This window comes from Oncorhynchus nerka, linkage group LG21 (genome assembly GCF_034236695.1).
Source record: "Oncorhynchus nerka isolate Pitt River linkage group LG21, Oner_Uvic_2.0, whole genome shotgun sequence".
Taxonomy (NCBI): domain Eukaryota; kingdom Metazoa; phylum Chordata; class Actinopteri; order Salmoniformes; family Salmonidae; genus Oncorhynchus; species Oncorhynchus nerka.
Window position 1 is genome coordinate 27,402,003 of NC_088416.1, and position 20,984 is coordinate 27,422,986.

The window sequence follows — 20,984 nt, forward strand, 5'->3', positions numbered from 1 at the left end:
GAGAAATTACTGTTATTTTCAAGCAGACGTGACAAGAAATCCTCAGAAACAAAATGGTTTTGACCGCTTGGAAATGTCGCAGTGCCTTACTTCTCATAAAATGTTTGCTTTTGCCATCGTGAAATTACCAACTTAATCATTTTGATGTAAAAATGATCAAATACATGTGCAAGGATGTCCTCCCAAGTCAAGACTGGCTCCTTGCACAATGCATGTCTTCCTCTGTCCCGTTAACATCTTCTCATTTTCCTGCTTGCGCCTCCTTGCTTTGTGTACAGTAGCTAGCACTTCATTTATTTGACATCTTTTAAATGCAACCTTAAACTAGGCCACTCAGTTAAGAACAAATTCTTATTAACAATGACAGCCTACACTTATTTGCACTGTTTTAAATTAAGCTACTCGACCAGAGTTAAGCCACGCAACCAGAGTTACGCTACTCAACCAGATGAGGGAAGTAAGCATTATCTAGATTGGCTCATCCAACTAGGTGGACTTGAATGCCATTTATGTCAGATCTATTTGAAGATAAATGCAGCAAAATGTTGACTAAACACCTCTCCACTTAACACAAATACAACTATATGGGCTGGAGCCAACAGTTGATACAATGTTTCTAAGTTAGCTAGTGAGAGCCAAGCTCAAGACAGACATGCAGAGTAGTGATGATTGAAAGACAACTTGAAGTTTAAAAAATGTATGTATGTATTAAAACGATTATGAATGTCATTTTCCCCCCCAGTGGTTGCTGTCCATAATTGTAAGGTACATGATTAAACAATTACCGTGCCAGGCCTATGTACAGTATTTATAAAAAGTTGATATCCACATGTAATTATAAAGTGCTCCACTGCTCTTGTAGCTAGCTACCTGTTGGTGGGGAGCACTACAGCTCTGTGTGTCCGTGCAGTACTTCGTCCAGGCTGGCTGGCTCCTGGCACACGGCGGGGGAGGTGAACTCCATGAGGTACTCACAGCGACTGGGCTCTGATGTGGACGTCACCACAGTCTCCTTCCCACACGTCAGCTTCACCTGACCCACAGAGGGACAACATTAACCCTTCACTATATTCACAGGATATGTCGTGGGTCAGCAGTACCTCAGGAGTAGGGACCTGTGCACTTAGTGCGAATTATCATGCCAATTCCCCACACAGCACCCTCGCCCAGAACCGCATGAAACGTGATTTGACTTAATACTCTTCATATGCTCTCAGCATATTAGACGGTCATAAAGGTGCAGCATTGGGCTAGGAGGGAAGTGGACTGGAGAAGATGGAGACTTACTGTGGTGGACCTGTTGGGGCCCTGCCAGCACCCCTGCCCATGGTCATACTTCATCACGGAGTATAAATTGTCTTCAGGACCAGCCCATTGTCCCCACAAGCTACAACGAGGACAGAGATAGAGAAAATGACCACTAATAATCTTAACGGTTTTAGAAGGACCACAGTCACTTGAACAGTTAAAGGCTCTGGTAAAATGAAGTGAAGAGGTTCTTACCCAAGGTTGGTCTCCGAACCCCCAAACTTAGGTTTCTGGGAGACCCTATTGAATGGACACAGCCTGTAGATGTACCTGATTAAAAAGAAGTGGGGCAGAGTCTTCGATTTCATCTTTGGTAGACTCAAACTGTTTCACATTTCTCTCACGAAGGCATAGACAGACTATGGGTATTAACAAAGATAGATGAAGTATACGTACTCGCTTGTGGATAATTCATAGCACTGGCTATAGAGGTAAGCAAATTCTGCACTTGGCCCAAAGTCAAAACCAATCTCCTTCTCAAGGTTCCTGCAGATCCAAATACATTCAGGATCACAGATTAATGATTGACTTGCAGTCACAGGGTACATTCATTTGTGGTTTCAAACCTAATAATACAACCTGTACTTGTATGCCTGTGTAGTGTTTGCATGTTGAGTATCATCATGAGTTGTTTTTGTGTTGCAAGGACTAACATAAAGTTGTTGCCAAAGCCAGCAGAGATTAAGCATTGTGGTTGCAATCTCACTTCATTTGATCATCCACTTCCCGGAGAGCCCTTTCAGCTTCATCAAAATCATCCCTGGCTTTCTGGGCAGCTGAGGAACAAAGATAACCAAGTGCAACCTCAAAAGGACAGACCAATGAGAAATACAATTCCACAGCACAGAAAATCACAATTCAGACATTTACGCTTAATATCATCTGAACCCCCTACTTTGTATATTCAGACAAACACAAATTGTGTCCCTGTTTAAGACTAAGGGACTAAGCCCAGATTGTAAAACAGATGACTATTCACCATCAATAAGGCTCTGGGTCTCTGTGTCGTACGGTGGCATGGACACCTCATCGTCCTCTCTTTTCTCTGAGGTCTGCACGGTGGGAGGGACCTGATAATCAAACACACGTTACTGGGACATTGACCACCCAAGCCCTCCAATACTAGCCTAGCGCAGGCCCTTCCCCTCCAATGTGAGGATTTCCAACTACCTTCTCTTCCTCCTCCTCCTCCTCGTGATCATCTTCCTCGTCGTCCTCCACATCCTCCTCCTCTCCAGCGTAATCCTCAGGGTAGTGGTCAGAGTCATGGTCAGAGACAAAGTCCCTGGACTCCTCCTCCTGGGGGGTCTCCACTGGGGCAGGGGGGTCCGACTGGCCCTGAGACACCTACACGGTCACATCAACCAAATCACACTTACATAGCCCTTTAAAGCACATTTCTCACAAAGTGCTCGACAGTAACCCAATCTGAGGCTCCAGGACACAGACCATTCTACTAGGATACGGAAATGACTGTGGAACTTAAGTGTTCATGTGGTGCTGACCTCTGACAGGTACTTGTCTTTGATACCACTCCACACAGTTTCAAATGTAGACGTGTCCACTTTGTCTGCTCCTCCCAGCAATCCCTGCAGGAATGGATTAGGAAATCAGAAAAATGGTAAGACGTCTATCTTGAAATAATATATATATATTTTAATCTTAATAAGACATCTTACTGCACTGGCAGATCATGTGCTCATTTTAACCTACAAAGGATGGATACAAGTCAGAATATCTTGATACAAGACAAATGATCTTGATGTATTTTCTGGGCAACTCAAAACAAGTAAATGCAAATGCTTTGGGTAAGCAAGATCATTTTGACTTCATTAATATGTCAACCTCTAAAATAAAAAGTAGTTAATGTGAACCTAACTCACAGCAAAAAAAATATAAAGAAAGCAATCAAATGTAATTTGCCTAGACTTTACTGCAAATGACACTCGAATCCTGAGAAAAAAAAACAATACATTAATATTGCAGTTAGCCATAACAGCCTTTAAAATATGCTTGTGACCACACATCTACAGTTGAAGTCAGAATTTTACATACACTTAGGTTGGAGTCATTAACACCCGTTTTTAAAACGCGCCACAAATTTCTTGTTAAACTATAGTTTTGGCAAGTCGGTTAAAACATTGTGCATGACAAGTAATTTTCCTAACAATTGTTTACAGACCGATTATTTCACTGTATCACAATTCCAGTGGGTCAGAAGTTTACATACACTAAATTGACTGTGCAGCTTGGAAAACTCCAGAAATTGATGTCATGGCTTTAGAAGCTTACGATAGGCTAATTGACATCATTTGAGTCAATTGGAGGTGTACCTGTGGATGTATTTCAAGGCCTACCTTCAAACTCAGTACCTCTTCGCTTGACATCATGTGAAAATCAAAATCAGGACCTCAGAAAAAAACCTCAGTAAAAAAAATTGTAGACCACAAGTTTGGTTCATCCTTGGGAGCAATTTCCAAACGCCTTAAGGTAACACGTTTATCTGTACAAACACCATGGGACCACGCAGGAAGGAGATGCGTTCTGTCTCCTAGAGATGAACGTATTTTGGTGCAAAGAGTGCAAATCAATCCCAGAACAACAGCAAAGGACCTTGTGAAGATGCTGGAGGAAAAGCGTACAAAATTATCTGTATCCACAGTAAAACGAGTCCTATATCGACATAACCTGAAAGGCCGCTCAGCAAGGAAGAAGCCACTGCTCCAAAACCGCCATAAAAAAAGCCAGACGACGGTTTGCAACTGCACATGGGGACAGTGTCCTCTGATCTGACGAAACAAAAATAGAACTGTTTGGCCATAATGACCATCATTATGTTTATAAGAAAAAAGGGGGAGGCTTGCAAGCTGAAAGAACACCATCCCAACCGTGAAGCACGGGGGTGGCAGCATCATGTTGTGGGGGTGCTTTGCTGCAGGAGGGACTGGTGCACTTCACAAAATAGATGGCGTCATGAGGTAGGAAAATTATGTGGATATATTGAAGCAACATCTCAAGACATCAGTCAGGAAGTTAAAGTTTGGGTCTTCCAAATGGACAATGACTAAACATAATTCCAAAGTTATGGCAAAATGGCTTAAGGACAACAAAGTCAAGGTATTGGAGTGGTCAGCAAAGTCCTGACCTCAATCCTATAGAAAATTTGTGGGCAGAACTGAAAAAGAGTGTGTGAGCGAGGAGGCCTACAAACCTGACTCAGTTACACCAGCTGTCAGGAGGGATGGGCCAAAATTCACCCAACTTATTGTGGGAAGCTACCCGAAACGTTTGACCCAAGTTAAACCATTTAAAGGCAATGCTACTAAATACTAATTGAGTGCATGTAAACTTCTGACCCACTGGGAATGTGATGAAAAAAATAAAAGCTGAAATAAACAATTCTCTAATTATTTTGACATTTCACATTCTTAAAATAAAGTGGTGATCCTAACTGACCTAAGACAGGGAATTTTTACTGGGATTAAATGTCAGGATTTGTGAAAAACTGAGTTTAAATGTATTTGGCTAAGGTGTATGTAAACTTCGACTTCAACTGTAAATATTGCACTTGGGAAACAATCTTAAAGTAGAAATAGAATGAAACAAACAGGCCTTCTACAGTATTTTTGCTCTATTATAGTGGCCACTATAGTAGACATTGATCAAGTGCACAAGGCTACATGTGTGCAAATAATATTCACTGGGTAAAAAATGAAATCCCCCCCTCACTCACACGTGTTACTGTCAAGTTCAACACAACAAAAGCAATATCTTTGGGCTACACTGCACATTATTACATTGTACACTTTATGCCTGTGGACATCTGTTCTACAATGTGCCAACACAGCATGATACCCTTTGTTGGCATAATTGATCTCTTTCCGGCAGAGAGTATACCTGGCATACCACTTTCATCCACTGTATTGAAAAAGTGAGAAAGAGGGAAAGTGTGCGGTGTTCCTTTCACTTCTGTAGTGACATCCAGCTTAAGCCAGGTCCAACTCCACTTAACTGTTTAACAAGCAACGCCTCATTTTCACCCAATTCTCTCATTCTGAAAATTAACCATTTCACACAGATTGCCATGGTCCAGTAAGCAACTAACGCGTTGTAACTTGAGGAACGGCAAGGAGTAGTATAACATTACCAGTTAATACTATAGCGAATTGGTTAGGTTACTAACGTTAGCTAGCTAACATTAGCTGTTGGACTTTATTAGCCAGCTAATTTTCACACCATAAACTCAATTATTTGATCAGTTAAGTTGGCTAACGTAGCTCAATACTTCTCTGGCTAGCTAACTGATCATTTGATCCAGCTAGCAAGATCCTTAACGCAAACACTTGTTCCACCACACTTTCTCCCTCACCTCAAACTTTCCAAATGCCAGTTGGTTTTCAGTTACAGCTCATGAAGTACGCATCATCTTCTCACCCCCGTCTCCGTGGTCAGGCTTCTCTCCTACCTCTTCAATATCGTTCAGGGGATGTGCTGCTGTAAGTTAACTGGCCAACTGCCTTTCCATTCGCTTTCCAGAGCGAGCGCTGATGCTGTAACTAGCAAGTTGTCTTTTCTCTCTTCAGTAGAGTGCTGCATTTTGTTATGTGAACGATTGGCTGAACCTAGGATACAGACAGTATTTCTCCAAACGCGAATCACTCGTTCGCATACAGCCAGTAGTCATCCAAAGCCACCCAGCCCAGTCCAAACTTTTCTCATTGGAACTACACGAATCACGTAGATCACCTTTTTCGGGATCAAAACGGCAGATTTCGCCAAAAGGAGACTGGTAAATTACAGGGATGCAAACTAGTGTGATAGAAATTATTCTCGTTGACTTGTGGAGGAAGATGACAGACATCTTACCTGAGTCTCTGTTTCTGACAGAGAGCCATCAGAGTCTGGATCGAGCTCTAGATGGGACTGCAGCTCAGCCACAGAAACACTGAGAATAACAAAAACACCCGTATTAGTCACTCACTGAATCACACTGAAATATCTCTGAATATCTCCAACGCTGACAGTTACACACTACACTCACTAGCCGTCTGCGTCATCATCCAGCTCCAGAAAAGCCTCAGCCATTCTAGTTTTGTCCTTCTCCATACGGATGAGTTCTTTTTGTTCTGAAACAGACAAAATCAAATACAACTTAGAAAGAGAAAGCTTCAACAGGGCTTTGGTAATTGACTTCCAAATTATTAAGTTAACTACATCAAAGATGTTGAAAAATATATCTGACTGGAGAGTCGATTTGCACTGGGCATTTCACAAGGGGCGGCAGGGTAGCCTAGTCGTTAGAGCGTTGGACTAGTAACCAAAAGGTTGCAAGTTCAAATCCCCGAGCTGACAAGGTACAAATCTGTCGTTCTGCCCCTGAACAGGCAGTTAACCCACTGTTCCTAGGCAGTCATTGAAAATAAGAATTAGTTCTTAACTGACTTGCCAAGTAAAATAAACTATACCCTAACTATATGAATATACTTAAATATCTTGGTTTTACCAAACAGCACAAAAACACCCTTTTTTGTGAAGAAAACAAATACATTGAGAGAATTGTGCATAGGTTAAAAGCAGAGATAATGGTTTCTTGTGTAATACCAGTGTACTTACCCTCCCAAGCCTTCAGGTGGCGCTCTTTAGCCTCTTTCTCTGGATCCTCCGCTGTTTCTTTCACAGTCCTCAGAGCCTCCACCTTCTCCTCCAGACCCTTCTTACTACCCTGCAGCTCAGTCAACTTGCCCTGCACAAACACATGGATAGAAGTATTTACAAAAAAAACATTTGAAACATAAAGTCTTGTCATTTCATGAACACGTTCAAAAGGCAAGAATTTATACCAATCACTCTACATAAGAAATGGTCTCTGTATAAGGCCCTACCCATTTCTGCTGCCTAATCAACCCCAAATACATCTACTACCCCTTTCACACCCTTTGGCTGATTAGTCTCTCACCTGTTTGTCCTCCTGTCCCCTTTTAGCTTCATGTATCAGTTGTTGTTTGAGCAGAAAGCCTTCCTTGGTGATCTCAGCCATTATCTGCAGACTCTCCCTCTCCTTGCGTCCCATCTCCCTAGGGGGGGGTCACACAGCCAACACAATCAGTCTTCACACACACATACTGGAGGAATCGTTCGCCAACACAAAGGCCAATGTTAGTGGTGTAGTCAATATTAAGTGTTTGCAGAATGCAGTACGTTTTACTATTGCTCACCTGCAGGTGTTTTGACAAGTGGCACCACTGTTGTACTCGTCTGTCGTGTCACAGCAGTCTGAGGAGAGAACACACTTCATCAGCACAACAACAAAATTGAGAGAACGGGACAACTGATCCGTGGAAAGATACTGTGACGATATTCTTACCACAGATGCCGTCGTTGATCCGGGAGGAAGGGATGAAGGCGGGTCTGAAGCCAGCGTTGGTGCAGTGGAAGCTGCCGTTGGGGCAGGCAGCAGTACCTGTAGAAAAAAATGCAAAGACATTCATTATAGTCAAGACCTTAGTGATAACTGTGCACAGAAGTGTGTAGTGTCTTGATAGTGGGTTCAGTCTGGCTTTATTGATGAGAAGTGAGCGATACTGCACCTGGTTCATCCGAGCCATCCCTGCAGTCGCAGTAGTCATCGTTGACCCGGTCAAAGGGGATGGTGCTGGAGCCATCCAAACAGGTAAAGGGCTTGTTCTCCTCATAGAACTGTCTCTCTGTCAGGATCGTGGGGACAGGTAAGGGTTGGGTACATAGGAGCAAATCTGAGAGCCAATGCACACCTGCCAGGTTAAAATCCATGCTCACAATGGGATTCTGAAAGCTAAAATAACAGACTGCAATAGACTAAGCCTACCTCACTGGCTGTGATGAGAACCATAACATTGTTTGTCTGAATTCGGGTTAGAATCAGATGCCAACTCACTTGATAGTGGTACTCCGCGTGGACGCTGGATCTCCACCGCTGCGCCAGTGCCCATCGCCAAAGCCAAGCTCATCAACAACAGTAGAAGCGCACAAGACATGATGCAGTATCAACGGGGCCCAGCTACACTTTCAATAATTCGCGGCGCTACTGCAAACACAACTCAAGGCATTAGACAATGTACTTGAACCCAAAACAGCTAGTCCTCAGACACACCATCATTCACAACATTGAAACAGTCGGCCCCATATGAAACCTCTGATACAATGCGTTAGAACGACATTTTTAGAATCATTAAGTCATATTTCCATACACGTAAAGATAGGTAACGTTAACTTCGCTAAGTAACGTTATTAAGTTAGCTGATGAACTAACGTTACAGTAGTAGCAGCTAGCTATCACCGGTCTTGATTTAACGCGGTAAAAACTTCCTTTTGAACAATATTTATGAATGCTGTATATGCAATAAAGTATCATGTTCACAATAAAATGCTAAAAACACGTATACAATCGTTATTTTCAAAGTAAAAATATGACTAATCATCCATTACCTCTCTTCCGCAATGCTTCAGGAAACGTCTCGTGCGCTCATGCACTATAATGTTTTCCTCTGATTGGACTAGCTCTCGAATCCGACCTGTGATTGGAGAATACTTGTGGCGTGGTGCATGATGGATAATGAGTTGGAAGCAGCCATGTCAGAGAGGGTGGAGAACCTCTTTTGGCCGTGTTATGTGGATTTGAGGTTGCCGACGTGTCTCTGTCAAAATACTTAGTGGTATAAAGTACACATTTTTTTCAGTTTGAGCCTAAAATGACATACCCAAATCTAACTGCCTGTAGCTCAAGACCTGAAGCAAGGATATGTATGTTCTTGATACCATTTGAAAGGAAACACTTGAAGTTTGTGGAAATGTGAAATGAATGTAGGAGATTATAACACATTAGATCTGGTAAAAGATAATACCATTTTTTGTACAATCTTCTTTGAAATGCAAGAGAAAGGTCATAATGTATTATTCCAGCCCAGGTGCCATTTAGATGTTGGCCACTAGATGGAAGCAGTGTATGTGCAAAGCTTTAGACTGATTCAATGAACCATTGCATATCTGTTCAAAATGTTGTATCAAGACTGCCAAAATGTGCTAAATTGGTTTATTAATACATTTTCAAGTTCATAATTGTGTACTCTCCTCAAACAATAACATGGTCTTCTTTAATGGCTACTGTAAACTGGACTGTGCAGTTAGATTAACAAGAATTTAAGCTTTCTGCCCATATCAGATATGTCTATGTCCTGGGATTTTTTCATTTTCTCACGATCTCATGCTAATCGCATTAGCCTATGTTAGATCAACCATCCCGCATGGGGGGGTTAGACGGACACCGATTCCGTAGAGGTTAAGTAAAAATACTTTTAAGTACTACTTAAGTAGTTTTTGGCGGATTCTGTACTTGACTATTTATATTTTTGACAACTTTTATTTCACTACATTCTTAAAAAGAATAATGTACTTTTTACTCCATACATTTTCCCTGACACCCAAAAGTACTCGTTACATTTTGAATGCTTAGTAGAACAGGAAAATGGTCCAATATATGCATTTATCAAGAAAGGATCCCTCTGATCTGGCGGACTCACTAAACATACATATACATATTAATTTATAAATGATGTCTGAGTATTGGAGATAGCACCTGGCTGTCCGTAAATATAAAAAACAAGAAAATAGTACCGTCTGGTTTGCTTAATATAAGGAATTTGACTTTTGATACTTAAGTATATTTAAAACCAAATACTACCATAGTACTTTTTTACTGGGTGACTTTCACTTTTACTTGAGTCATTTTCTATTAAGGTATCTTAAGGTACCGCAAACCAAACAATTAGACAGCGTAGCCTGAAACTGTCAGGCTGAAATGAGTCCATGAGAATCCTCATGGTGTGCAATGGAAGTAAGTCTCTGTAGCCCATTCTTACTAATCGTTTAGATAGTCTTTGAGAAACATGTAGGCCTACTCATACACGGATTCTCTCAAAATAAAAAGATGGTGTGGAAGCATAGTATTCACATTCACTTTATAAACCACAATAAACCAGACTATTGAAGACCTTGACCTTTTAGTCCTTTTTTATCATCTCTGATAACATTATTAAGCACACACAGTAGCCACAGTATTTCTCTTTGCTTATATTATTTAAAAAATCTTCCTTTATTTGTCATTTTAACACACTTTACAGTACCGAACAGTGAAATAAAATAAAAATATACTGATATATAATTGTATTATATAGCTGTTTGCTTATTAAATGCATTTTATTCACAAAATAACACCTCAGTTCTCTCAGAAGAAAACCTTTCATAAAAATAATATAATAAAAAATAACTTGGACACATTTTACACATTACAGCAATATAATTTACAAATATTACAATCATTTCATGGTGTTTTTTCCATTTATATAATTTTCCTAACTTGTGAACAAGTAACACATGATTTAAAGCCCAGATAATTGTTCTCAGAGGGAGTCTAATATGACAAAAGTGACCAAGAAGTGGAGGTGCTCATTTCAAAATGGCTACGCAATGTCTCTCTCAGAACCCTCTTGTTTTTTTACCTCTCGCTTCACCCATACACATCTGTCAATTACTCACAATCACTCCTACATGGCATATTGATAATGAATAGTTTTCATTGATTATGACTTGAGCAATATGGAATAGCACAATAGAAAAAACGAAGGCTTGAAACCAGGTCCAACGGAACCAGTGAGAGACATAACTACCAAATCCTAAAAAAAACACATACTGTACCCACATACTACTTTAACCACATTGTCTACCCTACAACCTCCCTTAAGATAAAGTTTGGGTACAAAACATTTTCATTTTTCTGATGATTAATCTAATCCTGATTCATCCAATCTATCTAATTAATCTAATAATGAAATGTACACACTTCTCTGTGTGAGAAAAATGATAGCACAAAAGAGAAAGACAGAGGAAAGATGAGGACAGAAAAGAGAAGGAAAGCGTGATGGTGTGGCCAGTAGTGTTTTACCGATTTAGTTATTTTCTTATAACTAAACGTGGTTAATTATCAATGATAATGACCTGAATAAATTTGTAATTTACAATCCAACATTACAAAATATACAAAACAAGCTGTGATAATGCTAATAGTTATTATCAATATATTATCAATATGTCATTATAGTTGCGTTTCTAGACCATCCACCAGAATGATACAAAAATAAAAACTGTACACAAACTGTTCAAAGAAAACACTTGTGGTATTTTCCATGGTTTTCTTTTCAATATTTAAAAAGAATGTCAGTAATTCATCAACAGAATAATTTCTTAATAAGAAATGATCGCTACAGTATTGTGTTAAAATGGCAATCAAATATTTATTTGTTTTTATAGCTCATGACAAAACAAAAAGCCAGATAAACAAAGCCATATATCTTCAAAGACAGGGGGAAGCTTCATGGGAATCTCCTACTCCAGGTACTGAGACAGTAACGTTGGATTCCCATATTCCAACAATTAAAGGCCTGTGCGGTGACACCGCAATGCTGCTCCAGCCAATCACAGAGCTGAACTGGATGGATCTCAGGCCTCTGTTCCATCAGGCACAGGCTGAGCTACGTTACCGACCAGCAGAAACCAGCTATACTTATGTTGTTGTTTTTTTACCCTGTGAACAACTCCAAGTCAAACTGAGACCTATTCAAGCTGTGTGCTGATCAATCCTGTGACCATGACCTCATACAGCTAGGATGGTGATTCTAGTGAGTGATGACACACAACACATAACAAGAGAAAGGTCTCTCTCTCTCTCTCTCTCTCTCTCTCTCTCTCACTCGTTCTGTCTGTCTGTCTGTCTGTCTGTCTGTCTGTCTGCCTGTCTGTCTGTCTGTCTGTCTGTCTGTCTGTCTGTCTGTCTGTCTGTCTGTCTGTCTGTCTGTCTGTCTGTCTGTCTGTCTGTCTGTCTCTTTCTCAACATAACATCAGACATTTACTCAGCCCAAGACAGACGTTATTTTCAACCAGAAAAAGTATTGTGAGAAAATATACTTACTCGACATCCGGTCTGCAACAGCTATATGTTTACCAGTCATTTGACCTGCATTCCCTGGAGCTAAATTGGCCTATTTATTGGGCCCTCGTAACTGACACAACACATTCTTAATATTGGCCATAAAATGTTCCTGTCCATATGCTGATGCTGGGTACATTGTGTATAGACACACAGACACTCACAGATAGAGGCATACAGACATGGTATAAATATACTAGGATATTTTGAATTTATCTTATAAATCTACATAGAGGCAGGTATGTATCCTGCATTTGACATTAAGGCAGAAAAGCTTAAAACGTAACAAGAATGGCTGTGTGTGACTGTCTGAACAGCCTCCTTTCTGGCCAAGCTCGTTCTTTCGATTCCCTCCAATCCTGAAATCACCCTGACAAAATCCTCTCAGTCTGCCCCGTCAAAGCATCTCTCTCCTCATCAGATTCCAATCTGTTGCTTTGGTGACAACTGATGCAGTAAGTGAGAAGAGACTGGTGAATAAATACAGTGTGACTGGGTAAGAGACAGAATGTGAATTTGTGCTGCTGATGATATTATCCTAATCCTTCAAACATATTTAGCAAAAAACAAGAATAAATAGAAAACAGGCAGAACATATACTCTAAAGTATCTCATGGCTTATCCTCAGAAAGTAAAAAAGAAAAATAATTTTTGTATGTAAAAACTGGAGTCCACAAACAGCAGGTGTGGTGGTGTAGTGATAGTGACTTCTCCTTATCTACGAGTTCTGAAACGTCTCATCAACTTGAAAAGCAACAAAGGAAGACTTACAGCTGAAAACCTGTCACCACAGAAACAGACTGAGCATGTGACACACGCACACTCACACACGCGCACACACGTGCACACACGCGCACACACACGCGCACATGCGTGCACGCACGCACACGCACACACACACACTAAATCATGAACAGTTACAATAGATCTTTGAACAAGAGACAGTCAAAAATGAAGACAAAAGCAGACACTCCTGTCCCACGATGCATTGCTTCACGACAGCCTCATGTTTCAGGAGCTGGTGTTTCCAGAAAGGCACACAGCCATCTTGCACCGGTAGCGCTTCTTCATAAAGGGAAAATGGGAAAATGGAGGCGGGACCCTCAGGTCCCCTCATCACAGCGTCTTCCTTTCTTTATTAAACGTAATCCTCTCTTCTTTTCTCGCGTCTCTCCTCCTCTATAGATAGATATCTGTAGTCTTCTTTCCGACAGAAATGGAAAATAAGTCACTCAGAAAAAAACAGAGTTCTTGTTGAATTCTAACAAACATGAACTAGTAATACTGACTGACGCTAGTTAATACTCCATATAGAGATGGCTTTTTCCAAAGAGATTCGTTACCAATCAGAGTCAAACACACACACAAACACACACATTCTCGTGTGTAGACTTCAGAGTTTTTTTTTCTCCATAAATCAAAGTGTGTGAGTGAGGTGTGTTTGTGTGTGGAGGTGAGTTTGTGCATGTTTATGTGTGTGTGTTTCAGTTCCAGTGCTACACTGTCTTCAATGGCCCATTATTAATGCTTCTCTATGTTCCTCTTTGTCCTCATAGCTGTTCCTCATAGCATCAGCTGGAAGAAACACCTCCAGCTCCAACTCCAAATCTACAGTTGCTGTGTAAATAGCTTTTCTTTAAGCAATATTACTTGTGTTCCCTTTTTGAAAAATAGATTTAAAGGTCTATTGTCTAAGGTCTATGTAGTCTTATTTGATCTTGGGTTTTGGCCATTGGAAATAAAGGGTGGACAACAGGGGCGTGGTGTGTGCATGTGGGGTGTGGCCAGGGAGAGAGGAGCGCAACTCATGTGTCATCAGCTGGTGAGGAGGAGTCTTCCTCCTCGCAGTCCTCCACGGGGCTTGTGTCAGAGTGTATCTCCACCCCTGACTGAGCTTTCTGGAGAACTCCCCTCTTCTCCTCCTCCTCCTCCTCCTCCTCTACCTCCTCCTCCATCCCTACTTCCCCTTCCTCCTTGATGATGTCTCCTTCCCTTTCATCATTTAACACGTCCTCTCCTTCCTCCTCTTCTTTCTTGTCTTCCTCCTCTCCCTGACTGCAGTCCAGCACCATGTGATTAGGGGTGGTTTTCCCCTCCTCCTCCTCCTCCTCCTCCTCCTCCTCTTCTTCCTCCTCCTGTCCTCCCTCGGTGTCGTCATCCAAGGTGAGCTTGAACTGGAACTTGTCGATGCAGGCGTTGAGCCTCTTGTCTGGGCCGAGGGGGATTGGGGGTGGGGAGATGGGGCTCTGGGGGATGGTGCTCTGGTACCAGTCCCTGTTGTCCTCAAGAGTGTCAAGGATGTCCTGGGCGTCAGGGTGCACCAGGTCCCCCCACGTCTCCCACAGAGGGTGCACGATGTAGTCGATGAAGCCCACCTACAGCACACAACACCAGGAGAATCAAACACACTAACGAACATCACACTAATAACAAGCACATTACACGGCTAAGGAATTTGTGTAAGCAACATGAGATGACATTTATAAACATCAATCATACTATTAAGAAAGCATATATAAGCATTAAGCTTTTATAATTACTTTGAAAGTGATCCCAAAATGTGAGTTGTGTGTATGTTTCCTAACCTGACTCTTCTCCACAGAAGCAGTGTGTTTGTCACACATGGGGCTGATCTCCATGCCTCTCTCCCTCTCCTTGTCCCCCTGTCTAAAGAACTCCTCCATGATGCGCTCAGTCCACTCTCTGTACACGACCAGGGGCTTGGTGGGGTTACTTAGGTCCGCACAGTGCACCATGTTCCTCAGCACCTGCAGACACACACATAAGGTCAGGTATCACCAGTGCACGGTAGGCATTGTGAATTTTCTCCAGCTTATGTTTAGAGGTCAGAGAGGAAAGCTCACCTGGATGCGGTCAGTGTAGTGGTCGAGCAAGAGCACTCCTGAACTGGTCACCTTCTTCGTCTCCACCATGGTCTTCAGATCAGCCAGCAAACTCATGTGCTTGGACATATCCGTCGCCAACACCTTGAGAGGTCAATTAAAGGAGGAGGTCACAAACAAAAACAAACAAAAAAATAGAAAATAACATTTAAATAACTCTTATAAGCCCCGCCCCTTACTGAGCCAGCGGAGCAGCCCATTAGTGGGTGAGTGTGAGGGGCAGGAGCCTCACCATATCGATAACGAGCTTGCGCAGGCTCTGTCTCTGCCTCTTGCTGAGGTTCTGGAAGATGTCACAGTTGTCCTCGTGGAGCAGCTTGAAGCCCACGGCCAGGTGGTGGTTCTCCAGGACTGACTCATCGTTGTACATCAGAGCCAGCTCCGAGTCTGGGGGAAGAGGACAGACAGAACACACCGGGTCAGTACAGAACACATACTAGGTCAGAGGACCTGTAGACACACCCCACTAGTAACCTTTTCACATTACAGTGCTGACTCTGACATTTTCTTTTTACATTATCAGCTGTGCTACACTGACTGGTGAGTTGAGCTCAACTGAGATGTGGTTCAGGGAGCTTTATTCAGTTATAATGCAGTGTACTGTACAGCGTCCTGTCTCCTCCTTTCTCCATTGCAAGGACTCACTGGTGTTGATGAGGAACTGGTTGGACACGCCAGGATGATCCACATCATGGATGGCAGCAGCGAATAACGCAGCCAGGATCTCCAGATCAGTGAACACAGCCTGACAGAGAGAGAGAGATAGAACACAGTGTAACCAATCACGTTTTAGAACAGCCTACAGGACATGAATGTGCGATGGCAGTTAGAGTGCAGCTGTGTGCTTCACGTTAGCTGTTGTTAGACGTAGCCTCAGTGTGGGGTGAAATGTGGTTCTTACGTCCAGAGCCGGTGTGGACAGCAGGACGTGGGTGGACTGTGTGACGTCAGCGGCGTGGAGGCTGTTGTGGTAGGCCACGTTGGCATGGTAGTGGTCCTCCAGGGTCATAACGTAGGTCACGAAGGTGTCGACAGGGATTCGAAACGTCTTCAACAGATCCCTCTCCTACGGGGAAGGAAAACACAGTGACACTCAGGATCCTATACACGTATATGAACAGCAAAGTCTACATTAAGTCTATATGACCACTCTTACCGAAAATCTAATGGATAAAACCACTGCTTTTCACCCACCTGGAAGATGGCGAACATGATGCAGCTGAGAGGCCTATTATTGGAGAACTCAGCCAGACGAAAGATATTAAGGCCCCACTTATTCAAGTCATCCAGCTCCTGGTCAACAGACATCAGAATCAGAAACAGAATCACCTTTATTTGCCAAGTAAATGTACACATACCCAGAATTTGACTTGACATATGACTCCATTTAATCCCTCCAGAGACCAATAAAGATCAATAAATCAAACCAATTCATTTTTGTCCACTCTAATGGAGATAGATGTTTTTGGGCCGTATCTCTGAGGCCATACATGCCACTGTGTTAAATTCTGTTGTACCTTTGAGAGGACATTCTGGTGTATTCAATGATATCATGTGGGGGGGGTGTGACTTTGTAAAAATGGCTACCATCTCAATTTAGCACATTTTATTTCAAGAAGAAAGTACATGTATGTAAATGGGTAATCATCATTTTTGTGAGTTTGATATTCAAATTGTTTCCAGTAAGTAAATACAGTACATGACCAAAAGTATGTGGACACCTGCTCTTGTCGAATGTCTCATTCCAAAATCATGTGCATTAATATGGAGTTGGTCCCTCCTTTGCTGCTATAACAGCTTCCACTCTTCTGGGAAGGCTTTTCACTAGCTGTTGGAACATTGCTGTGGGGACTTGCTTCCATTCAGCCACAAGAGCATTATTGAGGTCGGGCACTGATGTTGGGCGATTACACCTGGCTCGCAGTCGGCGTTCCAATTCATCCCAAAGGTGTTCAATGGGGTTGAGGTCATGGCTCTGTGCAGGCCGGTCAAGTTCTTCCATAGCGATCTCAACAAACCATTTCTGTATGGACCTCGCTTTGTGCACGGAGGCATTGTCATGCTGAAACAGGAAAGGGCCTTCCCAAGACTTTTGTTGGAAGCACAGAATCATTGGAAGCACAGAATCATTGGAAGCACAGAATCATTGGAAGCACAGAATCGTCTTGAATGTCATTGTATGCTGTAGTGTTTAGATTTCCTTTCACTGGAACTAAGGGGCCTAGCCTGAACCAAGAAAAACAGCTCCAGACCATCATTCCTCCTCCACCAAACTTTATAGTTGGCACTATGCATTGGGGCAGTTAGCGTTCTCCTGACAGCCATCAAACCTAGATTTGTCCATCAGACAATGAAGAGTAAATCTCGCCAAGGGTGGCGCGCTTTACACCATTCCAGACGATGCTTGGCATTGTGCATGGTGATCTTAGGCTTGTGTGCATCCGCTCAGCCATGGAAACCCATTTCATTAAGCCCCAGACTAACAGTTATTGTGCTGACGTTGTTTCCAGAGGAAGTTTGGAACTCAGTAGTGTGTTGCAACCGAGGACAGACCATTTTTACACGCTACGTGCTTCAGTACTCAGCAGTCTCGTTCTTTGAGCTTGTGTGGCCTACCACTTTGTGGCTGAGCGTTTCCATTTCACAATAACAGCACTTACAGTTAACCAGGGCAGCTCTAGCAGGGCAGAAATTTGACAAACTGACTTGTTGGAAAGGTGGCATCCAATGACGGTGCCACTTTGAAAGTCACTGAGCTCTTCAGTAAGGCCATTCTACTGCCAATGTTTGTCTATGGAGATTACATGGCTGTGTGCTCGATTTTATACACCTGTCAGTAACGGGTGTGGCTGAAATAGCCAAATCCACTAATTTGAAGAAGTGTCCACATATTTTTGTATATATAGTGTATCTGTGGAATAGTTTGGTGAGTTTTCAGAGCAGTGTAATATATTTTTTCTTACATTAAATAAGAGCTAAATAAGAGATTGTGTATAAATATCCTGTATGCTTCACTTACTGTACACATATTTACTGTAATGTAAAAATGTACAAATATAATATTCACCTCATCATAATATCCACTACAGTGCATATACAATAAAATAAAATAATAAAATAAATGTTGTAAAATGTTTATTTCACTCCTAAAAAAGTCATAATTCATAAAGCTTTTTTTCGCTGGGTCTCAGCAGGATATGCCATTTTAAATCATCTTCGAAGTGACTGAGTGTTCATGTGTGACTATGTGTAAGGGTCCACAGATCCCAGATCCAGTACAGGTATACCGTACCCTGGCCAGTGCGTCCTCCTGTTCCGTCTTGACTCCGAAGCGTGGCATGGTGGTGTTGATGGACAGGCTGGAGCTGTGTGTCAGCTTCTTCACTCCACTGATATGACACATGGGCTTGTCCCGGTCCCGCTCCCGCAGGGTCGGAGACGGGATCTCTACCTCATTCTGTTTATCTGGAGGAGACACGGAGGTCAGAGGTTAATTAGAATACTTTCGAATGCTTGGTATAAGCATGCATTTATAACTTATTATTATAAAGGCTATAGTGTGCTACATCTCTATAGTATGCATCATTAGAGGGCTCACTTGTAAAGAGACCCCGGTCTAAATGACTGCCTGCACTGTAAACCTCAAGGCCTTTTTAACTCAAATACTTTGAGTAAGTGGAACTCAAAGTCATTATTACATCAAATGTTTATGTGGTACTGACTCAAAACGAAATCACATTAACTCAATTTTCTAAAGTTATGACAACAAATTAACTTTTTTCCCCCAAGCATGCTCTACTGCAGGTTGATTTTTGGGAATTGTTTTTAATATCTGTGTTTTTGCATGTACATTGAGTGATTGATTGATCTGATGTAAAACACAGTTAAATAACATACATTTTTCTAAACTAATCCAATAAATGAATTTGATTTTTTGCACCCGTCACAGAAATGGTTGTTCCAATTGAAATGGCTTTAGGTCTCCTCACACTGTTCCTAACCCTGGCAGTCATGATGAACGCAGGTTGTGAGTGAATACACAGTTCTACTGTTGGATAGCCTAACTCTGGCTGGATTCCAATAGGAATTACACATCACTTTGCAAGCCAGCCTAAAGTGACTTGCAGAAGTCTGGTATATTTCCCAGGTTTTCCAGAAATCTGGGTTGGAAGATTGCTGGAAATCCTTCAACCTAGATTTTTTTGAAATCATGAGTTTCAGTGGCCTGAAACCATGAAACCACGTACATCTAAGCCTCAAAATAAGGCCTTATGAGATATGTCATGTTTAATTATAATGATAACATTCAACTAGGAATTCACTTGGGGAAGGCCATAGGACATCCGTGTTTCTGTTCCTAACAAATACAGTCATGTGTGACGATTCCACAATTCACTCAAAAAGGCAAGGCGCACTGGGAAATTATATTGGAGGCGTGGCTTAGAGGGGGCATTACTCTGATACAACTCATATCAGGACCCCCTACAAGCTCACAGTAACTCTATCAGTTTGATTAATAACTACAAAATCACTTTAAGTAACTGTACTCAGATATATTAAGTTCAACGCGTTTCCTCAAACGTTTTGAGTAATGACAGCACATTGGGGTTAACAGTGTGGATAAATGTTATATAACAATAAATGCATTATACTGGTCAGTATTAACTAAAATATAACCCTCTTTCTAAATGGCAGCCGTATAGTGCACTACTTTTGCCCAGAGCCACATACATAGGGCTCTGATTAGATTTCTAGTGGATAGAGGACTGAGGTGTATATGGGATAGAAGACAAACAGAGACCCAGTCAGGAGTGCAGGTGAAAGGGGAGGTGTGTGACTCACCCAGGAAGGTAGTGGAGATGTATTCAGACACCTGGTTCCCTGAACGACTCATCTCTGACAGGTGAGATAGCTCCCGGTTCAACATCCTCTTAAACTGGGGGAGGAAAAGGAGAGAGAGATGGAGAGAGGGATAGAGAGAGGAAGAAAGAGATGGAGAGAGGCAGAGCATTATATTATTACCAAGAACAGGAGAAGACAGAAGTTAGAGGTATTGCTTGAATAGTGTCGCTGAAATAATGTTCAAACTGGATTTCATACCATGCCAAAAATAGCACATCGTACTCCATAAGAAAGGAAATCTGTACAAATCCCTTTTTATCAAAATACATCTAACACGTTGTTTTGAAAAACAAAACCATGGGCAGCAGGTAGCCCGGTGGTTAGAGTAAAGATATTTATAACTAACCCAAGATAGTTAATCTGTGTCATTTTCAAAGGGAGCAGATGAAGCATAGCGGGCAGAACAAGCAAGGAGTTTGGCAGAGCCAAGCATGAGCTAACAACATCCCATCGGCCCGTTCTAGCATGTGCTTGTGCAATAACTCAATTCGCCATGGCATTCATTGTAAACATCATTTCAAAAAAAACTTTGTCAAAGGATCATGTCTACAAACGTAGTGCACTCTGTTCGAAACAGATGGTAGTTTTGGGAACAGAAAACTGTAGTGAGATCAGGCTTTGATGAGATTGGAATTCGATAAGAAAATCTGCATAATATCGGCCCAGTTCCAACTCGTGCCATACTCTCCCATACTGCCGGCCGCCGAGCTTCCTCGGAAATTGCAACCAGAGGCTTCAGATTTATACATCTGGTGAAACATTGGTCTCTATCTGTGGTTAGAGCATTGGGACAGTAACCGGAAGCTATCTAGTTTGTATCCCCGAGCCGACAAGATAAGAAATCGATCGTTGTA

At 42.0% G+C, this 20,984-nt stretch overlaps 2 protein-coding genes across 5 annotated transcripts in view; both read right to left on the reverse strand.

The window, feature by feature from the left end:
• LOC115104235 (glucosidase 2 subunit beta-like) overlaps positions 1-8,878 on the reverse strand; it is a 9,458-nt gene extending 580 nt beyond the window's left edge. For 2 of the 4 annotated variants that reach the window (XM_029625544.2, XM_029625546.2), the window contains exons 1-17: positions 8,773-8,878; positions 8,222-8,371; positions 7,896-8,012; positions 7,673-7,768; positions 7,524-7,581; positions 7,265-7,382; positions 6,922-7,051; positions 6,350-6,434; positions 6,175-6,253; positions 2,814-2,897; positions 2,479-2,655; positions 2,288-2,378; positions 2,015-2,084; positions 1,705-1,794; positions 1,504-1,578; positions 1,288-1,387; positions 871-1,033 (exon numbers count right to left, since the gene is read on the reverse strand). In XM_029625544.2, coding sequence (XP_029481404.2) covers positions 887-1,033; positions 1,288-1,387; positions 1,504-1,578; positions 1,705-1,794; positions 2,015-2,084; positions 2,288-2,378; positions 2,479-2,655; positions 2,814-2,897; positions 6,175-6,253; positions 6,350-6,434; positions 6,922-7,051; positions 7,265-7,382; positions 7,524-7,581; positions 7,673-7,768; positions 7,896-8,012; positions 8,222-8,321 — 1,617 coding nt within the window. In that variant the 5' untranslated portion in view covers positions 8,322-8,371; positions 8,773-8,878 and the 3' untranslated portion in view covers positions 871-886. The remainder of the gene's footprint in view (positions 1-870; positions 1,034-1,287; positions 1,388-1,503; positions 1,579-1,704; positions 1,795-2,014; positions 2,085-2,287; positions 2,379-2,478; positions 2,656-2,813; positions 2,898-6,174; positions 6,254-6,349; positions 6,435-6,921; positions 7,052-7,264; positions 7,383-7,523; positions 7,582-7,672; positions 7,769-7,895; positions 8,013-8,221; positions 8,372-8,772) is intronic. The other 2 variants (XM_029625547.2, XM_029625545.2) reach the window with 2 other exon arrangements.
• A 1,533-nt stretch (positions 8,879-10,411) lies between these two features.
• LOC135559470 (3',5'-cyclic-AMP phosphodiesterase 4B-like) overlaps positions 10,412-20,984 on the reverse strand; it is a 37,868-nt gene continuing 27,295 nt past the window's right edge. The window contains exons 7-15 of the mRNA XM_065006497.1: positions 20,071-20,164; positions 18,521-18,693; positions 16,423-16,521; positions 16,130-16,294; positions 15,874-15,973; positions 15,461-15,615; positions 15,190-15,312; positions 14,911-15,093; positions 10,412-14,700 (exon numbers count right to left, since the gene is read on the reverse strand). Coding sequence (XP_064862569.1) covers positions 14,131-14,700; positions 14,911-15,093; positions 15,190-15,312; positions 15,461-15,615; positions 15,874-15,973; positions 16,130-16,294; positions 16,423-16,521; positions 18,521-18,693; positions 20,071-20,164 — 1,662 coding nt within the window. The 3' untranslated portion in view covers positions 10,412-14,130. The remainder of the gene's footprint in view (positions 14,701-14,910; positions 15,094-15,189; positions 15,313-15,460; positions 15,616-15,873; positions 15,974-16,129; positions 16,295-16,422; positions 16,522-18,520; positions 18,694-20,070; positions 20,165-20,984) is intronic.